The sequence below is a fragment of the Perissodus microlepis genome, chromosome 9, assembly GCF_051167445.1.
Source record: "Perissodus microlepis isolate ML-2025 ecotype Zambia chromosome 9, ASM5116744v1, whole genome shotgun sequence".
Lineage (NCBI taxonomy): Eukaryota > Metazoa > Chordata > Actinopteri > Cichliformes > Cichlidae > Perissodus > Perissodus microlepis.
Genome location: NC_140469.1, coordinates 33256426 through 33283943, shown reverse-complemented (window position 1 = coordinate 33283943; position 27518 = coordinate 33256426). Strand labels below are relative to the sequence as shown.

Sequence of the window (27518 nt, the reverse complement as noted above, 5' to 3'; positions counted from 1 at the left end):
TAGCTTATCAGCCTGCTGTTCCCTTTAACAGGCTAATAGTCAAAGAAAGTTTAGACATTGGAGCCACAAACTGTGGCAGAATTCTTTAATGCATAGAACTGACAATACTATAGTATTTATGTATGTATGTATGTATGTATGCGCAGATGTATATACATGCATATTTTTTTTTCAAAGAAAGTTTAGATCCAGGAATTTGCTTTATATTTGTTTTGGTCAGGTGATTTTTGTCCACTTCTGGGGCAGCCTACCTGTAACATTATGCTTGCTTTCAGGTTGAGTATCGGACGACGGCAGGCATGTTGATCGACACCACACCGGTTGATAAGCCCACTCATAAAATCGGGCATCTGGACCCCGACACAGAGTACGAGATCAGTGTGCTGCTCACCAGGCCCCTGGATGGAGGCACAGGGAACCCCGGGCCACCGCTCAGAGCCAGGACCAAGTGTGCAGGTGAGTGAAAGTGAGGTCACATGGTTGAACCCTGCAGCCAATCGGTGATGAGGGCCGTTTCATGTCATCATAGTTGGTTTTGTTTTGTAGAGACCCTCGGGTGATTGCTAGCAGCTAACCGTGTGGCTCCACTCACACTGCTCTTATTAGGAGGTTAATGGCTGAGTCATTAGCGTACCGTGCTAAGCTGCATTAGCACTGAGCTCATCAGGTGGCTAATGGTTAACGATGAGCTCATTAATACAGCCAGCTTTGTTAGCATCACACTCGTTAGCTCCTAATGGCTACTGCGTACACACTACGCTAGCAGTTAATCTCCTGAATGAACACACCAACACACTGTGCCGCAGGTGTGTGTGTGTGTGTACGCAAACAAAAAACTGGATGTAATTAGCAATTAGCTCGCTAATTACACAGGTCTAGCCTTTTTATTGCTGGTGCAGTTGTTACTTCATCTGTGGAGTGCACAGGTATGTGAATAAAAACAGATCAAATGAATCTGAATTATGAAGACTGGCACTAATAATAATTACAACGAATAGAAACGTGTGGAACAAGCAAACACTCCACAGATGAAGTAACAACTGCACCAGCAATAAAAAGGCTGCACCTGTGTAATTAGCGAGCTAATTGCTAATTACATCCAGTTTTTTGTTTGCGTACACACACACACACACACACTGGATGTAATTAGCAATTAGCTTGCTAATTCCTAAGTCCTAAGCATCCCAGAAACAATACAGAAAGTCATAAAGTCAAACATAACTTTGAAAAACACAAGTATAGGCTCATAAGGCCCTGATGGTAAAAGACTACATTTCCGCAAAATGACATCACTTCCGGTTTCGGGCAGGTCATGGCAGACATGCGATAGTTCGCGCTGATGGACGTAGGAAGTGTTACAAACAGCTGATCGGATCGGCAAAGCGTGTATCTGGAATATTATGTTTTTGTTGCTGCAAGCGCTTTTTATGCAGTTTTTGCAAAGCTGTATGTGGAAGGAAATTGTGACCGAGGACAAGCTGATGGCATAAGATGTAAGTACAACTCCTCCGGTTTCATATGCAAAAAAAAAAATTATTGCGCTAGCTTATGTGGTTGCAGTGCTACCGGGATTTAAAAATAGTTGCACAAAACGGAGCGTGCCCGCTCCGACCGTCTTTAAAGGGTTAAAAGAAAGTATGCAAGTTTTTTCATGTCAGCATTACACCACCTCTATTTTCCACAGTGATAATTATAAAAGCATTCACTTCAATTTCCTTTAAGAAAGAAAAAAAAAAAACTTTAACATAAAAAAGTCATGTTTGAACAAAATATGAATCAAAATCAATGCAGATGTTTCCAATGCTGACGTGTTTTTGTGTGCTTGCCTCCAAACTTGATGTTTTCCAGTCCTGCTGTCAGTCGTTCCAGTGGCGACACTGTGAACAAGTGTGTCAGGTTTCAACATGCCGGCGTCTCAGACCTGCTGCTTCATGACTCATTTCAACACCTCGCAGCCACTGTCATGTTCCTATAAACTTGTGTGTCTGCAGAACCCCCCCATTACACCCTCCATAGCCCCCACCCTCAGAGGCTTCCTGTCACACTGACCTGTGACAGCGAGGAGCAGGTTCATCTTTTAGTGTGCTTTTGAAGGCTGTTACGCGCATGTGTGCTGTCCTACATGGACTTGGATTCTTGATGCACTTCCTGGTACAAGCCAACTGAGAGCCTCTTATTCCAGGAGGAAAAATGAAAAACATGCCCAGCAGTCAAGTTCTGATGATCACTGATGTTATTTCGGTCATTGAGGAGGCTGTAATGGTTCTTGATGACATTGTAAGGGTCTGTGGTGAATCATTGGTGCTGATAAAGCTCTGACAGCTTTTGCTGAGTTTCTAATGAGACCTGATGAGGGTCTTTGTGCTAATGGTCTTTAAGAAAGCTCTAGTTGCTCATGGTGACGCGGTGATGGTGTGGATGAGGTCTGCTGTGTTCTCATAGCCTGTATGAGTTTCTAATGGTCCTTGGTAGTAGGGCTGTTTGATATAACGATATATATCGGATGACGATATGAAAAAATCTATCGTTTCATATTACACTATCGTTTGTTTCGTGGTGTCACAAAATAAACTGTTTACGGCAACATTTTTTTCATGGTTTTGATGGTCACTGTAGTGGCTATATTAATCTCTTAAAGTTCTCTCTTTCTCTTATATTTAAAATAACCACACTACGGAGGGACAAGCGACTATTTTTACACGCTGTCATTAGCAACAATGACAGTAAACCCAGTGTGTGGCTCCGCCGTCCGCCTGTTTATTTTCCACATAAACCTTTCACAATGAAGCTGAAGAGCCTGTTGAGATTTTTCAAAATAAACTGAAATGATGACAAACAGAAGGCCCAGTCAAAACAAATGGAGCCCTTATTCCTAAACGAGAGGCCACCTCTGTAGCATGGACATGGTTTGGTTATGAAAAGTCTGACACGGACCAGAAAACTGTAGTATGCAAATTATGGTGCAATCGGGTCCCCACGTCAGACTCAGAATCGCGTGAAAGAGTATGAAGAGAGTTTACGGATGAGAAGCAAAAAAGAGCCGTCAGGTGCTCAAAATAAATCTTAGACTCCAACGTTAGAACAAGCTTTTCCCCGCAGCACGCCCTGTAATAAATACTCACAAAGAAAACGGCGGCCGTTACAACTTGTGTCTAAAAATGTATAGTTTCATGCATCGGTTAAAACACCCGACTCCAGCTACACGACACTCAGCTGAAAGCACTTCACACAAGTCGAGTTGCCCGAGATTCACAGAATTTACAGAAAATGTAAAACTTTTGTGATTTATATCGTTATCGGACGATAAATATCTTATATCAGCATAGGAGATTTTAGTCATATCACACAGTCCTACTTGGTAATGTTCTCACAGCATGTATGAGGTTCTAATGGTTCTTGATAGTGTTCTCACAGCCTGTATGAGGTTCTAATGGTTCTTGGTAGTGTTCTCACAGCATGTATGAGGTTCTAATGGTTCTTGGTAGTGTTCTCACAGCCTGTATGAGGTTCTAATGGTTCTTGGTAGTGTTCTCACAGCCTGTATGAGGTTCTAATGGCCCTTGGTAGTGTTCTCATAGCCTGTATGAGGTTCTAATGGCCCTTGGTAGTGTTCTCACAGCCTGTATGAGGTTCTAATGGCCCTTGGTAGTGTTCTCACAGCATGTATGAGGTTCTAATGGCCCTTGGTAGTGTTCTCACAGCCTGTATGAGGTTCTAATGGCCCTTGGTAGTGTTCTCACAGCCTGTATGAGGTTCTAATGGCCCTTGGTAGTGTTCTAACAGCCTGTATGAGGTTCTAATGGCCCTTGGTAGTGTTCTCACAGCATGTATGAAGTTCTAATGGTTCTTGATAGTGTTCTCACAGCATGTATGAGGTTCTAATGGTTCTTGATAGTGTTCTCACAGCCTGTATGAGGTTCTAATGGTTCTTGGTAGTGTTCTCACAGCCTGTATGAGGTTCTAATGGTTCTTGGTAGTGTTCTCACAGCCTGTATGAGGTTATAATGGTTCTTGGTAGTGTTCTCACAGCCTGTATGAGGTTCTAATGGCCCTTGGTAGTGTTCTCACAGCCTGTATGAGGTTCTAATGGCCCTTGGTAGTGTTCTCACAGCCTGTATGAGGTTCTAATGGCCCTTGGTAGTGTTCTCACAGCCTGTATGAGGTTCTAATGGCCCTTGGTAGTGTTCTCACAGCCTGTATGAGGTTCTAATGGTTCTTGATAGTGTTCTCACAGCCTGTGTGAGGTTTTAATGGCCCTTGGTAGTGTTCTCACAACATGTATGAGGTTCTAATGGTTCTTGATAGTGTTCTCACAGCATGTATGAGGTTCTAATGGTTCTTGGTAGTGTTCGCAAAGCCTGTATGCGGTTCTAATGGTTCTTGGTAGTGTTCTCACAGCCTGTATGAGGTTCTAATGGTTCTTGATAGTGTTCGCAAAGCCTGTATGAGGTTCTAATGGCCCTTGGTAGTGTTCTCACAGCCTGTATGAGGTTCTAATGGTTCTTGGTAGTGTTCTCACAGCCTGTATGAGGTTCTAATGGTTCTTGGTAGTGTTCGCAAAGCCTGTATGAGGTTCTAATGGTTCTTGGTAGTGTTCTCACAGCCTGTATGAGGTTCTAATGGTTCTTGATAGTGTTCGCAAAGCCTGTATGAGGTTCTAATGGTTCTTGGTAGTGTTCTCACAGCCTGTATGAGGTTCTAATGGTTCTTGGTAGTGTTCTCACAGCCTGTATGAGGTTCTAATGGTTCTTGATAGTGTTCGCAAAGCCTGTATGAGGTTCTAATGGTTCTTGGTAGTGTTCTCACAGCCTGTATGAGGTTCTAATGGCCCTTGGTAGTGTTCTCACAGCCTGTATGAGGTTCTAATGGCCCTTGGTAGTGTTCTCACAGCCTGTATGAGGTTCTAATGGCCCTTGGTAGTGTTCTCACAGCCTGTATGAGGTTCTAATGGCCCTTGGTAGTGTTCTCACAGCCTGTATGAGGTTCTAATGGCCCTTGGTAGTGTTCTCACAGCCTGTATGAGGTTCTAATGGCCCTTGGTAGTGTTCTCACAGCCTGTATGAGGTTCTAATGGTTCTTGGTAGTGTTCTCACAGCATGTATGAGGTTCTAATGGTTCTTGATAGTGTTCTCACAGCCTGTATGAGGTTCTAATGGCCCTTGGTAGTGTTCTCACAGCCTGTATGAGGTTCTAATGGCCCTTGATAGTGTTCTCACAATCTGTATGAGGTTCTAATGGTCCTTGATAGTATTCTAACAGCCTGTATGAGGTTCTAATGGCCCTTGGTAGTGTTCTCACAGCATGTATGAGGTTCTAATGGCCCTTGGTAGTGTTCTCACAATCTGTATGAGGTTCTAATGGCCCTTGATAGTGTTCTCACAATCTGTATGAGGTTCTAATGGCCCTTGGTAGTGTTCTCACATCCTGTATGAGGTTCTAATGGCCCTTGGTAGTGTTCTCACAATCTGTATGAGGTTCTAATGGCCCTTGGTAGTGTTTTCACAGTCAGTGAGAGTTTTTTGGTTCCTCACTATGTCCTAGATCACAAAACAAAGTGATTGTTTCAGTCTGTGTGATAACCTCCACCTCTCTGGGACTGTCAGCAGACTAAAGCAAGCGCTCCTGTGAGATTGACAGCAGGAAACACGGAGAAACCAAAGATATGTTAAAAGCTGTGTGTGTGTGTGTGTGTGTGTGTGATTGACGGCTCACACACTGTTAGTGTTGTGACACACACACTCTCAACATTCGCTCTGATGGCACTCGTCTCTTTCTTCAACTCACTTTTATTTATTCATTTTAGTGCTGATCAATTATGAAGCAGCCTGCGTGTGTGTGTGTCGTCAATAATGGATGAGTGTGTCCATCATACAAGCTTTAGGACTTAGAGCTCAGTGAGGCGACTCAGCGTGGTGGCAGATAAACAGGACTTCGTCATTTCACATTCTGCTTCATACCCTCATCTTGATCACTGATCAGTGCGACAAACTCTTCACGTTCCATCAGGATCAGCGAGGCCGTCTGAACATCTCCCTGTGATCTGTGCCGTGTTCAATCAAACTTTATTCATCCTCTGATGTATAAACTAAACTCTGATAAAGTTTCACTGATGTCACAAACATTTGTTTTCAGTTCAGGCCGTCCAGAGAAGGCTGTGTTATCTCTCTGCAGTCACTTGATGTTTTCTTCTACTTCATTATTATTATTATTATTATTTTCACATACACACTGCCATGTAAACTTTATTACATTTAGTAGTACATGTAGTCAGAGGTAAACACGGCAGAACAATCAAACACATTCTCATTCAACAACACTGAATCTTGCATTTCCCATTATGCACCTGGACACTTTGTAACCACGTCTGTCCTCTGTGTGCTCACTCATCTGTTTATTCATGAAAATCAGATGTTTGCAGAGCTGATGAGTCCTTTAAAGACAGAGCGAGGAAAGCTCTGAATACAAACGCCGTGTGGGTGGAGCCTCAAAATGAATCAATAACATCTTTAAATGCTTCTTGAGACATCCGTCTGCTGGACGAGCAGCTGCACACGATCAATACGTTTAAAGCTGAGGGTGGTAAAAAGCCTAGGTGTCAGTATCAGAGCTGATCCTGAGAAGCAGACATTGATAAATCGAGTAAAACTGAAAACCTGCACGTTTGGTGGCGCCAGAAGTCAGAGCGAACCCAGAAGCCGAGGAGAGCCGAGCTGGAATGCTCCCGCTTATAGAAAGATGAAGAGTTGAGCATCGGTCATGAAATAAAAACCTTTGTGTGTGTGTGTGTGTGTGTGTGTGTGTTAACATCCATTAAAGTGTGTGTGCTGTTTGTTGAGGCTTTTAGAAAAATATCACATGAATATTTGAGGTTTTTCTCTTTCCACCTCAGATTTTCACGCTCTGCTCAGCTCTCTGACGTTTTAGTGCTTTTACTTCTGTGCTTGGTTCTCCGACGTTCCAGCATTACGCTGTCTAATACTGAGAAGTCGTCATCAGGCCTTTATAAGTGAGAGACAAGCTGGTGGAGACCAAACCAGAGCTAAAAGACAGCGAGCACTGCTCAGAGGATTGCCAACACAATAGATGTCTCAGTGGACGCTGACATCGTTGTCCCAGAGTCGCAGCGTCTCTTTGTTTCCCCCTGGGAATGATCGCGGAATGAAGTCCAGACATGAGAGACAAAATGAGAAGTGAAAGCTGAAGGCGAGCAAGTTCATGAATGTGTTTGTGTCAGTGTGAAGCAGCATGATCACCTGTAGCACAACGTTCATGGCAGACCATTCACCTGTACCGTAACGTTCATGTGTAACAGAGCGTTCATAGCAGAACGTTCACCTGTACACTGTAAAAAAAAAATTCCGTAGAAAAACGGAAAATGTCCTGGTAATTTTCTGCCAGTACATTTTCTGTTTTTTTACGGAAGTATGACGGACTTTTCTGTAAATGATAAAACGGAAAATTCCGTTTATTCACAGTATATTTTCTGTATCATTAACTGATATTTTCCGTTAAGAGAAAAAGTGAAATTTCTGTTTATATTACTATTTCCAAGCACTTCTTTTCACTGTAACTCATTAAATATAGTTTTTTATATCCTTAAACGTACATTTCTATACAATTACAACCTAGTACACCATGTACTCAAAAATTCATGAATTAAAACTTAAATTAATTTGTGCTTCGCACACAACAACATTGGTACAATTAATGTTAAATATTCTTTTATTCTCCTTAACTCAAACACTATACTAAAATATAACGACAGCATCCATCTTGTCATAAAACGACTAAACAGCTGATACATGAACAAAATAACTCACAAGCTTTCAAATTTGAGCATTTTTATTTCCTTGAAATCAGGTTGCCCTCATGTAAATGTGTTTATTATTATATTCATTCAAGGGGCTCCCAAGTGTTTTCTTCAAACCGGACACCTGACAAACAAAAAATGTCATATTTAACGATATGTTCACATTTAATAATATCCAGAGTACCTTTTAGTTAGAATCACTGCCTTGTGGTAGTTATGCCTCAGCCAAATGGTTAAGGTGTGGTTTACATCCATGTCTGTCCACTTATGATACAGTATACACATGTAGTCAGTTATAGCCAAACACCTTTGATTACTGAATTACATTCACTTTATTAATGAAGTGAATGTAATTCACATTTGTGTGAACATTTGTCTGAGATTAACTCTTTGGGCTCTTTACCTTACAATATAACATACTTGAGTCAAAATTTGTTGACTGTTTAAGTGGTGCCACATGAATAAAACTGAACAGATCTAAAGAAGATGTTCCTGAACTTTGGGTTTATTCGAACAGGACGGATGGATAACCACAGGACTTTTCCCCATATGATAACTACAACACATAATAAATTAAGACAAATTACTGTCCCAAACTTAAAGATAAAAGTGTATTTACTGGACTTGTTTTGTCAGTGAGGAGCAAAGTACAATTAGAAGTGCTTGTTCTGATGAAAAGTTAAACTGTAAACAGCAGCGTAGTGAATAAGGATCTGTGTCCACGAATCCTCAGCAGTGACAACACTTAAACATCATAGTTCAAAATCCTTAATGCACACCTTTTTCTCCACTGTGTTCAAATGCTCTTAGCTGTTTAAGTAGAGGAAAAAGTCTGACATATTTCATGACCATTAAATGTTAGACAAGGCTCTGAAAACAAGGTTACGGTTACAAACAAAAACCTCTGCTTGTGCGCACAGACCCTAAATCACAACAAATAAGACAATAGTAAGACAAATGACTACAAAGTTTTGTTACCGCTCTTCATATACCAGTGTGACAAAGTCCTGAATGCAGCCTGCATGTTAGTCCATCAAGGTCCATCTGAGCTTTAAATAAAATACACTCAGCTTTTCCTTGGATTTTCAGTCAATCCAATCAGTTGCTCAGTTCATACAGGAACTGCAGCAGTCGGGGTTAACGTGTCGCTGTGTTGCTCCTCCATCTCAGCCATTGAGACTAGTCGCAATTTATTCTGAGGAACAAAAGAGAAACAACAAGACATTTTTAAAAAGTTTGTATTTTTATAATTTTTTTTACCTAGAACATAAACAACATAAACAAAAAAAGGATTAGGGCTGTGCGATATGATGATATATATCAGATGACGATATAAAAATGTCTATCGTTTCATATTATACACTATTGTTTGTTTTGTGGTGTTGCAAAATAAACTGCTTACAGCAATATTTTTTTCATGGTTTTGATGGTCACTGTAGTTGCTATATTATTTCTTAAAGTTCTCTCTTTCTCTTATACTTACAATAACCACACTATAGACGAACAAGTGACTGTTTTTACGCGTACTTTCGTTACCAACAATGACGGTAAAACCATTGTATGGCTCTGCCGTCCGCTTGTTTATTTTCCACATAAACCTTTCACAATAAAGCTCAAGTTTCTGTTGAGACTTTTCAAAATAAACTGAAATGATATACATTATTCTCAAACATAAAATTTCAGAATATGCATCAAACAAATGACCTCAAATAAAAACATCAAGTAACTATAAATGGCGCTTACAGTCACCACGCAGATGAAGGCACAGAGAATACCAGCATGGCCAGCAAGGATGAGGCAGAACCAGCTAGCTCCATCAGAAGGACCAGTCAAAAGAAATCGAGGACCTTATTGTTAAACGAGGGGCTATCTCTGTAGCATGGACATGGTTTGGTTATGAAAAGTCTGACACGCCCCAGAAAACTGTAGCAGATCGTTCACCTGTACTGTAACGTTCATGTGTAGCACAACGTTCATAGCAGAACGTTCATCTGTACCGTAACGTTCATGTGTAGCACAACGTTCATAGAAGAACGTTTACCTGTACTGTAACGTTCATGTGTAGCAGAACGTTCACCTGTACCGTAACGTTCATGTGTAGCAGAACGTTCATGGCAGACTGTTCACCTGTACCGTAACGTTCATGTGTAACAGAACGTTCATAGCAGAACGTTCATGTGTAACAGAACGTTCATGTCAGAAAGTTCACCTGTACCGTTACATTCGTGTGTAGCAGAACGTTTAGCTGTACTGTAACGTTCATGTGTAGCACAGCGTTCATAGCAGAACGTTCACCTGTACAGTAACGTTCATGTGTAGCAGAACATTCACCTGTACTGTAACCTTCATGTGTAGCACAACGTTCATAGCAGAATGTTCATCTGTACCGTAACGTTCATGTGTAGTACAACGTTCATAGCAGAACGTTCACCTGTACTGTAACCTTCGTGTGTAGCACAACGCTCATAGCAGAATGTTCATCTGTACTATAACGTTCATGTGTAGCAGAACGTTCATATCAGAACGTTCACCTGTAGTGTAACGTTCATAGCAGAACGTTCACCTTTAGCATAATGTTCATGTGTAGCGTAATGTTCATATCAGAACGTTCACTTGTACCGTAACGTTCATGTATAACAGAACATTCATCTGTACCATAACGTTCATGTGTAGCAGAACGTTCATGGCAGAACATTCACCTGTACAGTAACGTTCATGTGTAGCAGAACGTTCATATCAGAACGTTCACTTGTAGCATAACGTTCATGTGTAGCAGAACGTTCATATCAGAACGTTCACCTGTACAGTAATGTTCATGTGTAGCGTAACGTTCTTAGCAGAACGTTCACCTGTAGCGTAACGTTCACGTTGAAGAAGGTGATCTGAGATCAGCCAGTCAATCAGCTGGAGCTGAATAGGGGCTCACGACTGGAGGCGGCGCCCTCTGTGGGTGACATGCTGTACCACAGCTGCTGCGTCCGCACGCTGGCCTGTTATCAGTCAGTCAAACACGACGCTCGTTTTTAGCCTCAATGTCTTGATGAATTCAGTTTTATCTTTGTGTTTTCTCGTCATGTTTGGTGTGTAAAAGCTGATCTGTGATCAGTGCTGAGCTCACAGGATATGGAGAACCTGATCTGTATTTAGACTGGATTGACTGGTTTCCAGCTGCTCTCTCACTAAGCGGCTGTTCTGGTCAGCGCCTTCGATCATCCATCACTGATTCTCATCTCTCCTCGTCTTCATCCCTCCTCTCATATTAAATCTCCTGGAAATGAAAAATTAAACCTCTCCTCCTCCTCCTCTCCTTCATCTTAAAGTCACCTTCAGACGTTCATCACTCGTCTCTCTGCCTGTAATCTGTTCTTCTGTGGTGTTTAAAGTGAACACATGTGACAGCGGCACGAGGAAGAGTGTGGACAATCCATCAGACAGGAAGTGACCTCAGAGCATCCACAGAAAAAAGAGAGCAGTAATAATTCTGAGTGTGTGTTTATGTGTCACTTTATGAAAGGTGATTTGTTCCTCACACTAAAACATTAGCATCACTGATTTATGCACATATCTGCAGCATGTCATTAGCTGGTAAGCGTTTATGGCCACAGACTGTAGGGGGCGTTAGGCTACGAGCCATTTATATGAGCTCAGTTCGGTTAATATGTGTTAAAGAAAAGGGCTGGACGATGTGGAACAAAATGACTTCTGTCGATTTTATATTGACCGGGTTTCATAATTCTATGGAGGCAAAGTTATTTCACTGTAATCGTTTAACACCCACCTCCAAAGAAACGCCGTGATAAAGGAGGAGAAAGCGAGGTTCTCATCATAAAACTCTGAAAGGTTGAAATTTCCTGCTTTTCACTGAGAACAAAGCACCAGCTGTGTGTGTGTGTGTGTGTGTGTGTGTGTGTGTGTGTGTGTGTGTGTGTGTGTGTATCAGCAGGGTGAATGCTGGAAATCTGTTTCCATCAGTCAGGGTCGTGTTGGCTGAAAAGGTCGCAGGAAGAGGGAGGCTCAGAAACGCAGAGGGAGACGAGTTCAGCTTTTTAAACCCAGCAGAAGATTAAAAAAAGACTCATGTGGGCAACAAATATGTCCTGGTAATGTGGAGAATGAGAGTCCACAGCTTGTGTGTGTGTGTGTTACTAATTATTAGATATTGAAACCAGCGCACTGAAGACTCCCTCCCATTCTACTTTTAAATACTCTAGGAACAACAAGTAAGCCTGCAGTGCGAGAGCGAAGTGCTCTTATAGGGTGATATGGTAGTACAGGGTCATTAAGATAAGATGGGGCCTGATTATTTAAGACCTTGTATGTGAGGAGCAGGATTTTGAATTCTGGATTTAACAGGAAGCCAATACAGGAGAAATCTGCTCTCTCTTTCTAGTCCCTGTCAGGACTCTTGCTGCAGCATTTTGGATTAGCTGAAGGCTTTTCAGGGAGTTTTTAGGACTTCCTGATAATAATGAATTACAGTCGTCCAGCCTGGAAGTAATAAATGCATGAACTAGTTTTTCAGCGTCACTCTGAGACAGGATATTTCTAACTTTAGAGATGTTGCACAAATGGAAGAAAACAGTCTTACATATTTGTTTAATATGTCCGTTGAAGGACATGTCCTGGTTCCTCACAGTGTTACTGGAGGCCAAGGTAATGCCACCCAGAGTAAGAATCTGGTTAGAGACCATATTTCCAAAAGTTGAATCTGTTCATCTGGACTTCTGGTTTCAGTCATTATGCAAATGTACTGTTTATAAGATTGAAACCTGCAGTCAGCTGAGACTGAAGAAGCCACTTGGATGAGTGACGAAATGTTTCTCTCACTGAAAACGCTACATCCAGATGAACAGAATCAACTTTTGGAGATTTACTTACCTGGATGATTGAGCATGCATCAAGACATTAGATACCATATTTCTAAGATTTTCAGGGCCGAGTACAATAACCTCAGTTTGATCTGAATTAAGAAGCAGAAAGTTAGCGGCCATCCAGGTCTTTATGTCTTTAAGACATTCCTGCAGTTTAACTCATTGGTGTGTGTTATCTGGCTTCATGGACAGATAGAGCTGGGTGTCATCTGCATAGCAGTGAAAATTTATGCTATGTCTTCTGATGATACTGCCTAAGGGAAGCATGTATAATGTAAACAGAATTGGTTCTAGCACTGAACCCTGTGGAACTCCATAATTAACCTCAGTGTGTGAAGAGGACTCTCCATTTACATGTACAAATTGGAGTCTGTTAGATAGATATGATACAAACCACTGCAGCACAGTACCTGTAATACCTGCAGCATGTTCTAATCGCTCTAATAGGGTATTATTATTATTATTATCGAACGCTGCACTGAGGTCTAGCAGAACAAGCACAGAGACGAGTCCACTGTCAGAGGCCATAAGAAGATCATCATCATTATCGTTTATTTATATAGCACTTTAAAAATACACCTGGTAGACCAAAGTGCTGTACAATACAAATATAAATATAGTAATAAAATAGCAAAAAGCAGATATAACAATAAAATTAATAAAGAAAATGTCAGTTACCCACAGAGTTAAAAGCCAGGGAATAAAAATAGGTTTTTAATCTGGACTTAAAAACTGGCACTGATGTAGCCTGTCTAACATGGAGAGGAAGGCTATTCCAAAGCATCGGAACTGCAACAGAGAACGCTCGGTCTCCTGTAAGTTTCAGCCGTGACTTTGGGACTGAAAGCAACAGCTGCTCAGCTGACCGAAGCGAATGAATGAGGACATGGGGCTTTAACAAATCAGACAAATAAACAGGTGCCAGACCCTTTAGAGATTTAAAAACCAATGAAAGGACTTTAAAACGGATCCTAAATTCAATTGGAAGCCAATGTAGAGAGGCCAAAACCGGAGTGATGTGGTCGAATTTCCTTCTGCCAGTTAAAAATCGTGCCGCAGCATTTTGCACTAGTTGCAAGCGTGACAAAGTGCCCTGCCCAACCCCTATTAAAAGAGAATTGCAATAATCTAAATGTGAAATAATAAAGGCGTGAATAACACTTTCCAAGTCACGCTTGGAAAGAAAGGGCTTAACCTTCGTTAAACGTCTAAGGTGATAGAACGCTGATTTCACTACCCCGTTTATGTGACCAAAGGTAAGTGCAGAATCAATTTTTACTCTGAGATTTGTGATCGAACTCTTTAGTTGGGAAGTCAAAGCGGCAAGATCAACATCTGGAGTGTGAGAAAAATGATTTGGGCCAAATAAAATTGCTTCTGTCTTCCGATCATTAAAATTTAAAAAGTTTTTGGCCATCCATGCTTTAACATTACTAAGGCAGTCAAGCAGAGGTCGACTTGGGAAACTATCAGAATGACTAAAAGGTAAATAGAGCTGGCAGTCATCTGCATATAGATGGAATGGCACTTTATGTTTTCGGAAAATCGCGCCAAGAGGCAAAAGGTACAGTGAAAACAATAACGGCCCAAGAATAGATACCTGTGGAACACCCCAAAGCAGAGGGGATTAAGCCGACCCCAACTTAACACAAAGTCCTGTTTGAGAGATTTTAACCACAAAAGTGCCAAACCAGAAATTCCCACACAGTGCTGGTCATGTCCAACAAGACCAGCACTGCATATTTACCACGGTCTGTCGCTATCAGGATGTCATTCATAACTTTTACGAGGGCGGTCTCCGTACTGTGAAATGGCTTAAAGCCGGACTGAAAGTTTTCTGACAATTTAGAGTCATTCAAGTAGTCCATCAGCTGAGTATAAACAATCCTTTCCAGAATCTTACTAAGAAAGGGAAGCTTAGAGATGGGTCTGAAATTTGATATGACTGAACTGTCTAAGCCTGGTTTCTTAAGTAAAGGATGTATGACTGGATGCTTAAACTCCCTAGGTACTTGACCAGACAAAAGACTAGTCTCCAAAAGTTGATTCTGTTCATCTGAACGTAGCGTTTTGTAGCTACGTCCAGAACACGAGGGTTATGCGAGCTGGCAGCAATAAGTTGGGAAAAATAGGAGTGCTTGGCAGCCTTTACTGCTCTCTGATAGACTTTCCAGCTAGTCTTAAGAGCTTTCTCTTTTTTCCACCGTCTTTCACATCTTCTACATTCTTTTCTAGTGGCGCTGGTAAAATCAGTTAGCCAGGGACTAGCCTTTGGCTTGCATTGTCTGAATCTTAAAGGAGCAACAACGTCGAGGACAGATTTACAAGCAGAATCCAAATAAGAAAATAATCCATCTGAGGTGGACAACTCAGGAAGATAAGAAATAAGTTGGTCAAACAATATGGAAAACTGCTCGCCAGTATCTGAGCCAAAAGCACGATAACATCGAGCAGGTACAGCCCGTTTAACAACAGGATTAAAAAGAACAATGTCACATAAAATAGGCATATGGTCAGAGAACGCCGCATCCTCGATGAGTACGTTACGGACAGATAACCCATGTGATAAAACCAAGTCCAGTGTGTGACCATGTTCTTGAGTGGCACCTTTAACAGACCGAACAAAATTAAAAGAGTTCACTAAGTCCAGAAAGTCCTTGGCCAGGCGCTTCCCCGGGCAGCAGACGTGTATATTAAAATCACCAAGCAAAAGGATCTGGTCATACCGTGATACACAGTTAGCAAGAAACTCTGAGAACTTGGATAAAAACAATCACACACAACAGCGAAGATGAGTGGCCCAGTTCGCACAAACAGAGTTCAAAACTGGTGTGGCGTATCGATGGGGATAGCTGCTTAAAGTCAAGTTGTGCCTTAAAAACGACAGCTAGCCAGAAACTCTCAGAACACTAAAAATGGCACAGCCAGCCAGCAATAATTCAGAAAAGGCACTTAACTCACCGGGTGGAATCCAAGTTTCAGTCAAGCAAAGAAAATCCAGGAAGAGAAAAATTCCATCAAAATGAATGTCTTATTTGCCACCGATCTGGCATTACTTAAACCCAACCTGAGAGGAATTGGGTCGGGAACAACCAGATCCACTGGCCGGAGGTTTGTTCGATCCACTCCGTGCCAACACAGCTGTCGGAGAGGAGGGGATTTTGCAGAACCCTTCTCGAGAGATCCCACAACAGGAACAAAACAGGAGTCCACAGGGTCCAAAACACGCAACGGCACCAAGGGTGATGGGCAGGATCGACAAATGGAGCGAAGGTCATGAGGAAAACAAGAAATCCTGATTCTCAGCTTGATGAGGCGACCTCCATGGTTACCCCGTCTCCTGCGTCGCTTCTGCAAATCCATTGGCAGTGGTAAGGAACGCCAGTCCGGTGTTGTTACTTCCAAATAGGGAGGCAGAAAGCCTTGGTTGTCGTTTTCAAACCGAGCTAAAACTTGGGTGGATAAACCTATTTCAAATAATGTCTCGCGATCATAAGACAATGTAGAGCTGACACTTCCTTAGCACTTAGTTCCTCCTACGCCGGGCGGCGCATCGGGCAGCTAGTGATCTCCATCGATGTCGGTCGGCAGCGACTGCTTCAGCTTCATCCCAGGCAATGTCGACAGTTCTCAGATCGTCCATGAATGTCTGACGCCATGTGGTCTTTGGTCGGCCTTGCTTTTGCTTGCCAGTGCGTGGATGCCATGTAATGGCAATCTTAGCTGGGCGATGAGGGGTAGGCGTAAAATATGGCCCGCGAAGCGAAAGCGCCTTTCTGCAACAACATTGGCTAACGGGCGGGTGCCTGGTCTTCGTAGGACCTCCTCGTTTGTTATTCGGTCCCGGTAGGAAATTCTCAGGATTTGCCGCAGGCCACGTTGTTGAAGCACATTCAGGTGTTGAGTAATTGCACTTGTTGAGCGCCAGGTTTCACTAGCCCTTAGTGCAGTAGGAAAGACGATAGAGTTTAATAGTCTGATCTTGACCCTAACATTTAGGGAGGTCGAGTTCCAAATAGGTTGGAGACGTCACAGGACACCAATTGCCTTCCCTACTCTGGCGTCGACATCCCAATCAGAGACCCTGTCATTCGAGATGATGCTGCCAAGATATGTAAAATTCTCCACCTCTTCAGCACGTTGTTGGTTGATCATGACAGTAATGCGGGCACGTGCATAGCCAACCCGGAGTACCTTGGTTTTTTTGGCGCTGATTCTTAATCCAGCTTTCGTTGTCTCCCTCTGCAGGGCCGCGGTCAACTTTTGGAGGTCCTCCTGAGTCGAGCCCAGCAGGGTAATGTCATCTGCAAAATCCAAGTCAGTTAGATTATTGGGGCGATCGTGGCTCAAGAGTTGGGAGTTCGCCTTGTAATCGGAAGGTTGCCGGTTCGAGCCCCGGCTCGGACAGTCTCGGTCGTTGTATCCTTGGGCAAGACACTTCACCTACTGGTGGTGGTCAGAGGGCCCGGTAGCGCCAGTGTCTGGCAGCCTCGCCTCTGTCAGTGCACCCCAGGGTGGCTGTAGCTACAATGTAGCTTGCCATCACCAGTGTGTGAATGTGTGTGTGAATGGGTGGATGACTGGTTGTGTAAAGCGCTTTGGAAAAGCACTATACAAGGCCATTTACAGGCCATTTACCATTACACACTTCGTGCCAGGGCACACCGATGCCAGCTTGGTCGCAAGATGAAGTCAATTACCAACAGGAAGAGGAAAGGGGATAGCACACAGCACACCTTGTCAGACGCCAGTATTGATCTTGAAGAAATCTGTGCAGCCGTCATCCGTCCGGACGCAGCAACGGGAGTTGGAGTAGAGACAATGAAAGGCATCTACAAACTTCTGAGGGACTCCATAGTGGCGTAGGATAGCCCATAGAGTCGGCCGGAGTCGGTAGAGCTGACATGTTGCACAAAATTTACTAAAAGCAATAAAATAAAAGAGAGCGATAGACGGCGTGCCAAACACACAGGCACCATCTTCATATCTTCAGAAGATCATTTGTAACCTTCACTAAAGCTGTTTCTGTGCTGTGATGAGCTCTGAAACCTGACTGAAACTCTTCAAATAAGCCATTCCTCTGCAGATGATCTGTTAGCTGTTTGACAACTACTACTATGAAAGGTTGGAGATTGGCCTATAATTAGCTAAGACAGCAGGGTCTAGAGATGCTTTTTAAGTAAAGGTTTAACTACAGCCAGCTTGAAGGCCTGTGGCCGATTATTAGAGATAGGTTGATCATATTTAAGATTGAAGCATTAATTAATGGCAGGACTTCTTTGAGCAGTTTTGTTAGGATCTTAATAATTTCAGGTCCATGGGGGAAAGTCCACTTCTGTTCAGATAGTTTGGAGGTTGAATTAAAGCTTCCCTCAGTTGGTAATGATGCAAATGAACCTGTGTATCTGTGAGACATTCCTGAATGTGTGACTCTTCTGTAGTAAGCAGCAGGGTCTGAGCTGGGAGGCACAGATATGGTTATGAGTGCTGCCTCCAGCTGATGTGCTGCGGCGATACTTTCAGAATAAAAGCATTAGTCTTGGCTGAAGTGAAGCTATTGAGGTGAGAAAGAGAGAACCTGTGATAAATAGAGTGTGAAAACCGTTGAGGCAACAGTGCGACAGTGCGGAGCTCTAAACGCAGCGTTCTGTAATGTGACTCTGTCTGCAGCAGCTCTTTACACCGGACCCAGGAGGGAAGGCAGCTTTACTTTGATAAAGTCAGCCAGGTCATTTCATCGTCTTCAATATTGATTAGGCAGAAAGTTTCTGATCAGATTTAGCACTTCAACATTTAGTCTGTAAATCTTAAAAGAAATTGTCCATAACCTCAGCTTCTAATTAATTTGGTTTCTGAGTTCCAAAGACCCAGAAAACTAAAATATTAAATAATAAATAAATAATTTAATATAGGATAATATAACAATATAACATAATTTTTTTTTGCTATTACTAATATCTAATTTTCCTTTAAAAGAAAATAAACCTGAAGAAGATAAAAAAAGATAAATTGATTACTGTCCTGATTGATTGATTGGCTGGTTGTCTGCGTTCCCTGAGCTCACTCTGAGTCTGGAGGTTGGTGTTAGCATCTTACCTTTGCAGGTGTCTGACCTCGCAAAAGGTTCACCTTACTGTCACAGTCTGACCTAACATCAGTAATCTGAGCTTTATCAAAGTATCAGTATCAGTAATCTGAGTACACACTGGTGTAATCGGTAATCTGAATACACACTGGTGTAATCAGTGAATGCTGTGAACATGGCGCTCTGTAGTTCCTGACGGTTGTCATTTGTAGTTTTTGCCATGTTGTGGAAAACTACCTGGTGATGTCAGCGACTGGGTGCACTGGCTCCAAGTTAGATTTAAATGTCAGCCCAAAAAATGATGGGATGGAAACCATGACGACCACACACACACACACAAACACACACACAGGTTTGATCAGAGGGGAATGGGAGGATTTTATGTGATAGCGTTCACTCTCCCCTCGGGGATTATGGGTAATGGGATCCACCTCAATGCCCCCCCCTCCTTCCCTTGACCCCCGACCCACATTGTTGCCGTAGCGATGTCGCTGTGTGAGTGTGTGTGTTCCCTGCAGACAGAGCATTTAAGTCGACATCTCTCTTTCAGAGCAACAATCGAGGTGCAGAAACTCACAAGTGCCTCTATTGTGTTCAGCTAAAAGCCTGCAGTGTGTGTGTGTGTGTGTGTGTGGTCGATTGCGGCTGCACAGAAAACTTCTTTCCTGTTATTGTGCCCCACACACACACACACACACACACACACACACACACACACAAAACCACAAACGACAACAAAGAACAGGAAAGGTATTGTTCACCAGCTGCAGAAAATACCTGAAAACACACACACACACACACACACACACACACACACACACACACGGGGTTTGTCAGGAGAAATTGCTCTTTCCTGCTCTCATCTATCATTCCCCCTCTGAGTGGATCGCTGTCTGTCATCTTGAAATAAAGCACTTAGATTGGCCACTAGAAAGACTGTGTGTGTGTGTGTGTGTGTGTGTGTGTGTGTGTGTGTGTGCGCGCGCGTGCGTGTATGTGTGTGTGCGTGTGAATGCGTGTGTGTGAGCACGCTCAATTCGAAGCCTCCTTTAATCTCCCTCTCTGTGTCTCAGAGGGAGCTCGGGTTTTTTCCAGTGTTGGTTAAAGTCTCTGCTGGAGGCTCAGAGGGGGGAGGCGGGGGAGCGGGGGGGGGGGGGGGGGGGGGGGTCTGTGTGGCTCTGAGGAGCCCAGACTGGACGGGCTGTAATGGTTCCCAGATGGTTCCATCTGTGTTCAGGCTGTGTGTTAATAAAGTTTGAGTTGAAGTCTGTTTCCGTCCTCAGTGAAGTGTCAGGGTGGAGTCTGCAGTGCTGGATACCGATTGGTCCACTCCTCAGGCTTCTATCCAGCTGGATGTTGGTGATGCTGCAAGGTTCGGGTTTAGTTAACAGCCACTGGTTTTATATGTTTCTGCCTGTTTGGAGACACACGTGATAAACAGGAAACATGCAGGGTGACTGGGAAACACAATCCCTGCTAATCATCTGTTTCTGTTTCCATGTTTGTGTGGAGTGCTGAATTATCAGCTGATCAGTTTTCATATTGTAGGGGAGCATCACACAGGCACAGATACCTGCTGATAAAATCCCAGAATTTCACTCATTAACGTGGAAATGAAACTCTTTACACATAAAGGCTAATATACCTCACTGAGCCTGGACCTAAGTCTGTCTGTGATGTCGGGTCGTGTTCAGCGCCATCTTCTGTCAGTACGGGATGTGACGTCGTGTGATTGGTTGGTTGGTGCTAACAGACTCGCATTACTTTATGTTAGCTAACTACTGACAGGATGGATAGCTCAGAGGAAATTAAGGGCACTTAAACTAAACATGAGTGTGAGGGGATCACTTTAGTGCTGCAGCAGTGAGTTCATGTTGAACCAGGACAGACTGTCCACTTTACTGTCTGTGTCTGTGGCAGGAAGTGGCTGTTCACTGTTTGGCTAGCTGCACTGAAACGGTAAAATCCAGCTGTTAGCTGTGATGTTGATGTTTGTAAAGCACGTTATAAACGAGGACTGTGGAGGAGGAGGAGAGCCGGTTTGAGTCACCAGACCGACCGGCTGGATTTTTCCTCGTCTGGTCGAATGTGCTGAGCGTCAGCTATTTTATGCAGTGTAATCATCTTTCTTTCAACAGCTCGAAATATTCACACCACAAACATACTGTTTCTTACCGAAGCACAACTGGGAGTCCTAACATCCATCAGCATGTCTGTAAGAAAACAGATGGACGTGTGTGATGGACAACAAAAAGAAACAAACAGAGGTTTGAGGAAGAGATGGCACACCTTATTTTCCTCACATCATCTCACTGGCTGGATTACTTCATATTAGAAGTGAGGAAAAGCAAAGCCCAGATATAAGTGAAGCAGACTGTAACGAGGAGGTGTTTTTCCTACAGACATGTAGATGCATGTCAGGATTTGCAGTCGTGCTTTGGTAAGAAGCATAGTTATGTTTGTGATTTGGTGTGCATGCAGTGAGCTGTTCTGTTGCATTTGATTATCAGTCATACAACACGTACACATGCTGCTTCAGTCATTAACACCAACAGGAAGGTCAGCCGATGGAGACGAGGCGTGCCGATAAAAACGCTGAGCGATGAAGAAACTCAGATGGAGGTCACCTGGTCAGGTCCTAGCAACTCTGATTGGCTGAGCACCGACTGACCCCAGAGCGAGGCGCCGGTTTGGCGACAGTTGGCAGCAGAGCGGAGCTGAGCCCTTCGCCAGCTCTGTTTTCACTTTACACACATAGAGGATTTTAGAGACGTGACAACGTGACGTTCACACTGCTTCCTGCAGTTTAAGGACAAACACCCGAATCCTCCGTCAAAGAAAACATGTTTACATCCATCAGAAGTTAAGAACAGCAGCAACAGGGCAGGAGCTTCAGTTTACTTTCATCATTATGGAGAGGATAAGAAGGGTTACAGGTGAGCACAGGTGTGTCTCAATTCATTATCCTCATCACATGGTCCTGTTTGTGTGGTCTTCGTGTTGGTTTCAGATCCGATGAACGGCCCGCGGCGTCTTGAAGTCGTTGACATCCAGTCCAAACAGGTGGCGGTTCGCTGGGAACCATTCGGATACAACGTGACACGCTGCTACAGCTACAACCTGACTGTGCAGTACCGCTACAGACCTGCAGGGGCCCTGAGCAGGTACACACAGGAAGCAACAGGGAGGGGCCAACAGGTGAAGAGAGGGAGGTCCCAATGGTAGAGATAGTAATGAACCAAATGAAGTGAGAGGGAAGGGCCAATGATTGGCAGAAGAGAGTAATCATACAAAAAGAGAAGGAGGGTCCAGCAGAAATTAGAGATAGAGAGTTGGACCACAGCTGGATGGAGGGCGTGGTGAACAGGTGAAGGTAGGAGGGGCTCTGAGGTGCTAGGAAAGAAGGAAACTGTACTTCTTTAAGTTTCATTTCATCCGAGAAGCTTCTTCAGTTCTAAACCAAATGGTGGAGAGTCCCAGGTATTTAAACCCTAGTGGGGGTGTTCCTCATGAGGGTCATTGAAACTCTATTGATCATGTGACTCACCACATGAGCCAAGGTGTGGGTCATTATCAGCTGAGGTGTCAGGTGTTACCAAAGGTCACTCTTTCGAGTATGCCGGTGTCCACATGTTGGACAGACAAGACAGATGGTTTGAGAGACGACTGAAAGAAGCATCTATGTCCACTGTGAACAGAGGGCGGGGCTTACGACACAACTGTCTGCCATCTACAATCCTTCCCAGATGCCTAAACACCCACTCACATCCTGGGCCGTTGATCTTAATAAGTCACATGATGGGGTGGGGCAAGATCTCACAGTGGGTTCACCTGAAACCTCTGCTGATAATGACCCACGCCTTTTTTCACCCACTGGCTAATGTGATGAGTCACATGATCAGTAGTGGGTCCCTCATAAGGGACAACTTGATAAATAGATGAATACCACTCAACTATTTGGTTTAGAACTGAAGAAGCTTCTCAGATGAAACTTAAAGTCTAGCTGCTTTCTTTCCAAGCTCCTCAGACTACCATGACCTACCGACACAGCCATAGGAAGCAGCCATCATCAGCGGGGCAGGAATCAGGTGGGGGGGAGACTGTGGGTAGAAAGAAGGGAGGAAATAAAACACCTGCTGTTTCTTCTGCAGGGAGCCAGCGAAGGAGGAGGTGCGGGAGGAGGAGGTGTATGACACAAGGAGCACCATGCCGACGCACACCGTACGTAACCTTCCACCCTTCACCAACGTCAGCCTGAGACTCATCCTGAGCAACCCCGAAGGACGCAAGGAGAGCGAGGAGCTGCTGGTGCTGACAGACGAGGATGGTAAAACTCTCCCTTGAGTCACAGTGGAATCACAGCAGAGTCTCAGTAGAGATATAGTAGAATCAAAGGAGAATCACAGTAGAGTCAAAACAGTTTCACAGTAGAAACACAGTAGAGTCTACTGCTTTGTCCTCCGATGGTAACCTATGGTGACATTTTGGTTTCAGTTCCCGGGGCAGTCCCCGTGGACTCGATCCTCGGCAGCAGCTACGAGCAGCAGATCAGCCTGAGCTGGAGGGAACCGCTGCAGACCTACGGCCTGATCCGGCAGTATGAGGTAAATGCATACAACTCCCAGCAGGCTTTGCAGTCTCCCAGTCAGACCCCGTGAGTCATCTGGGTCCCGATGTCTGTCTTCTCCCCAGATATCCTACAAAGCCTTGAGCTCCTTCGACACGGAGTTTGACCTGTCCAATCAGAGCGGCAGGGTGTTGAAACCGGCCAATGAGACAAGCCACATGTTCACCGGCCTCTACCCAGGCTCCACCTACTCCTTCACAATAAGAGCCTCCACTGTTAAAGGCTTTGGGCCCCCTGTTATTACCCAGTTTACCACCAAGATCTCAGGTAGGACTGTCAAACTAAGAGCTCAGATTGTTGTTTTTACTTTAAATGACTGCAATGAAGGAAGACGAGGTGAGCTTATTTTGTGTATCACAGTAGCACGAAGCGTTCACAAGTTTCTGCTGTCTCAACACGGACAGAGAAATCTGCTCCGCCTAGATTTTACCACACATGCGTCACATGACCATAACTCTGGAGTAGAGAGCAAATTCAAATGTTTCCTGAAAGATTTCATTTTACAGCCAAAACTACAAAACAAGTTGGGCTGGGTGAGAAAGGGTTAACTTGATAGTGCTTCTCACTGGCTCTTACTGACATTTTATTTTGAAAAGCCAGTCGTGTGTTTAATCCCAGCGGAGCTTTCAGTCACAGTGTTCAGGCGGGTGAGAGTAAACAGGCAGACCGGGCTTGGGTTTTCCCGGCACAAACAGTCGAGCTGGAAGGAATCAGCTGATTCCACTGTGTTCTGTGCGCTCGGGTGTGGTTCTGCTCCTCGCCAGGCCTTTGAGTCATTTCCACTCTTTGCTTCAGTGTGAAGGTAAAGCAGGAGGGAATGAGCTGAACATGTTGTAACTCCTCCTCCTCTTCAGCTCCTCTGATGCCGGCGTACGATCAGGAGTCTCCTCTGAATCAGACCGACTCCACCGTCACCGTGCTGCTGAAGCCCGCTCAGAGCCGTGGGGCCCCGGTCAGGTAACGTACCTGTTCAAATATTCAGCAGCATCAATCTCCCGCTCCATGAACATTTCATGACGTTGCTGTTAAAGTTTAAAGCGCCGACGTGTACCGCTCTGAAGCAGGAAGTCAGGCGACAAACTGCTCACATCACTAACAGGAAATTAAGACTTGTCCTGAAATTAAAAAACACTCACTGTCTCACACACACACACTCACAGCTGCCCAGAGGGAGGCGGTATCTGCAGTAACAGTCGTCATGTCAACAGCTGAGTGGGCTCTGTCATCGGGCTGTAGTGAGGGATTTGGTTAATTAACAATCAGCGGGCGGGGCTAATCAGAGCCCACTGCTAACACAGAGGATTACCCAGGGATTATCAGCTAATGTGTCAGTCTCACACACACACTACAAACAGACAGGAAGCAGCGTGTGAGACGGCGTCTCAGACAGGAAGGCTCTGCCGCTGATAATGAACACCTGCTTGTCACATGACCACAGACCAAGAGCAGTGACCTGAAGGTGGAGACACTAAGGTGAGGTGTAATGGAAAGACTGGCAGGTATATTTGCTTAATCTAATGACACCCGGTTACACCAATCGGAGGTCACTAAAATCAATATTGAATCGGTGTGTAACTTTGCCAAAACAATGTGGGACTCTGTAGTTTTCTCTGGTCCAGCAGCAGAGTTGCAGTCTTACACGCCTCTCTGCAGCTTCTCTCCTCCTGCTACCCCCCCAAAAACCCATCTCCATTGAGACTGTGCCCATCAATCAGCAAGATTTCTGGCTCCCAGGTGTGTTTCATACAGGTTCTTCTTCTCAACTCGTTAGCTGTATGAAAGACAGCTGTCCATAGAAGCAATCAGTATGTCCAGATTCAAACTCTGCACCATGACCAAGACCAAACAGCTTTCCAAGTATGTCAGGGACAAGACTGTGGCCCTACACAAGGCTGGAATGGGCTACAGATGACACGACAAAGATGACAATAGGTGGTGCGATAATTCGCAAATGGAAGAACCATGAAATAACTGCTCATTTCCCTCAGTGTGGAGCTCCACGCAAGATCTCACCTCATGGAGTCTCTATGATAATGAGGACACTATGTATTAATAGACCTCTCTGCATTGAATCATATCTGTTATTAACCTCTGTCTCTCTTCCACAGCATGTCTTTATCCTGTCTTCCTTCTCTCACCCCAACTGGTCAGAGCAGATGGCCCCGCCCCTCCCTGAGCCTGGAGGTTTCTTCCTGTTAAAAGGGAGTTTTTCCTTCCCACTGTGGCCAAAGTGCTTGCTCATAGGGGGTCATATGATTGTTGGGTTTTTCTCTGTAACTATTATTGTACGATCTACTGTACAATATAAAGCGCCTTGAAGCGACTGCTGTTGTGATTTGGTGCTGTATAAATAATGATTTTTACTCATTTTAATTCTGAATAATTTGCTAAAAGAAAGATGAAAAACACAAAAGTGTCATTGTGAAATAATCACAGTGAGTCTTTTCGTGATACTGCAGCAGCCCCGCGTGCAGAGACACACAAAGTGTTGCATGCTGGGTAGCTGGTGGCCTCGACGCTTGTGCGTATCTACTGATGTACTGCTTGTGTTAACGAGCGTGGAGTAGGCTTTGGCAGTGGGCGTGGCTTTTGGTTCTGCTCATGTGCAGTTCGTCTTTATGGACGCAGTTAGTGTAAGTGCAGCTCGTACGCTCGCTGACTCCACATATCTGAGCCATGAAGCCGAGGATCAGTGTAGGGTCTTCCTTACACTACAAAGCGACTGTTGTTGTGATTTGAAGTCATCCAAACATGAATGACGGCTTCGAGCTGTGAGTGTATCCTCTCAGACCTTCTTTGGATGGAGTTTGGTCCGTATGACGGCGTTTCTCTCCACCCATCAGGAACCCTCAGCATAAAGTGAGAATAGTTTAACCTCACCCCAGCTTTGTAGCTAACCACCAGACAGCAGCCCGACGTCACCAACCCTCCGTGTTTAGTTTCATTAAGTCCAGAGTTGTAGCTAGCTGTGCATCTGAGACTTAAGGTTAGGTCAGAGTCTGTACATTAGAAAGCACCTTCAGGTGACTGCTGGGATTATTCATTCATTCTCTTTCGCTTATCCAGTGTAGGGGCGCGACGGGAGCCTATTCAGCCCCAGGGTAGGACCTGGACAGGCCCCCGTCTGTCGCAGGGCTAACGCATAGAGACAGACAACGACTGGGAGAGAACCCACGCAAACACAGGAGGAACATGCAAACTCCACACAGAAAGACCTGATGGTGGAATTAAACTGTGAGGCAACCGTGCTGCCACTGCTGTGTGACGACTGGGTGGATGAAACCCAGTGAGGCTGTTGGAGGTGTATGTCAGCTGTTTATTCCTGCACCGCCTGCGTTTGCTCAGCAAGAGCAGTTCCAGCTCCACTTCAGCTTTCTTTGGTTTGCTAGATGTCTGAAAAGAATCTCATGGAAGCACCTGCACGTGCTCGTCGCCACTTCAGCGAGTGGCCGTGTTTTCTGTGCAAGCAGTGAGAGAGCGCTGCGAACGCTGCAGATTGTCCTCAGTCACTCGAACGTGACTCTTGTGTTTGAGTGGGGGCGAAGAACGAGGAAGCTGAAAGGAGGAAAATGGATCTCTTCAGCTGAAGCGAGATCTGTTTTTCCTTTTGTGTAGGGGCGAGGCGTGTGTGTGTGTGTGATTTGCGCTGTGTTAATCGACATGATGTCTGATGTGAAATCCATCAGATTGAACAGATGCTGCTCCGAGATACGATTTAAGGTCTGCATGTTTATATTTAACTTTGTCTCTGACACCAGAGTGTGTGTTGGCCTTCAGGCACGCACACACAAATTCAAATTCAAGCACACACGTATGTAGGATACGCACATCACAGGACAAAAGGTGTTGCCGGCGGCGACCTGCAGCTGTAATCAGATTACTGTCTCACACACACACACAACAAGTCCTGCGACTCGAGCATGGAGAAATGTGATTGGAGATGGAACGTCAACGACAGAGAGCAGAAGAAAGGACATAAAGAAAGAGACAGATGTGGGGGGGAGGAGAACTGAAAGAACGAGGCAGAAATGATCCAATTTGTTCTTCTTCTCTTCCTTTCAGAGGCGAATTAAAAACAGTGTGTTTGTGTCTGTGCGCCTTCCTGTCCTCCATTAGTTTCCTGTC

At 44.3% G+C, this 27518-nt stretch overlaps 1 protein-coding gene across 7 annotated transcripts in view; it reads left to right on the top strand.

Annotated features, from left to right (window-relative positions):
* Window positions 1-27518, top strand: part of LOC146380916 (receptor-type tyrosine-protein phosphatase mu-like) — a 212951-nt gene that overhangs the window by 70964 nt on the left and 114469 nt on the right. For all 7 annotated transcript variants that reach the window (XM_084940255.1, XM_084940254.1, XM_084940251.1 and 4 more), the window contains exons 9-14: window positions 276-456; window positions 21777-21930; window positions 22918-23093; window positions 23261-23370; window positions 23459-23660; window positions 24248-24350. In XM_084940255.1, coding sequence (XP_084796381.1) covers window positions 276-456; window positions 21777-21930; window positions 22918-23093; window positions 23261-23370; window positions 23459-23660; window positions 24248-24350 — 926 coding nt within the window. The remainder of the gene's footprint in view (window positions 1-275; window positions 457-21776; window positions 21931-22917; window positions 23094-23260; window positions 23371-23458; window positions 23661-24247; window positions 24351-27518) is intronic.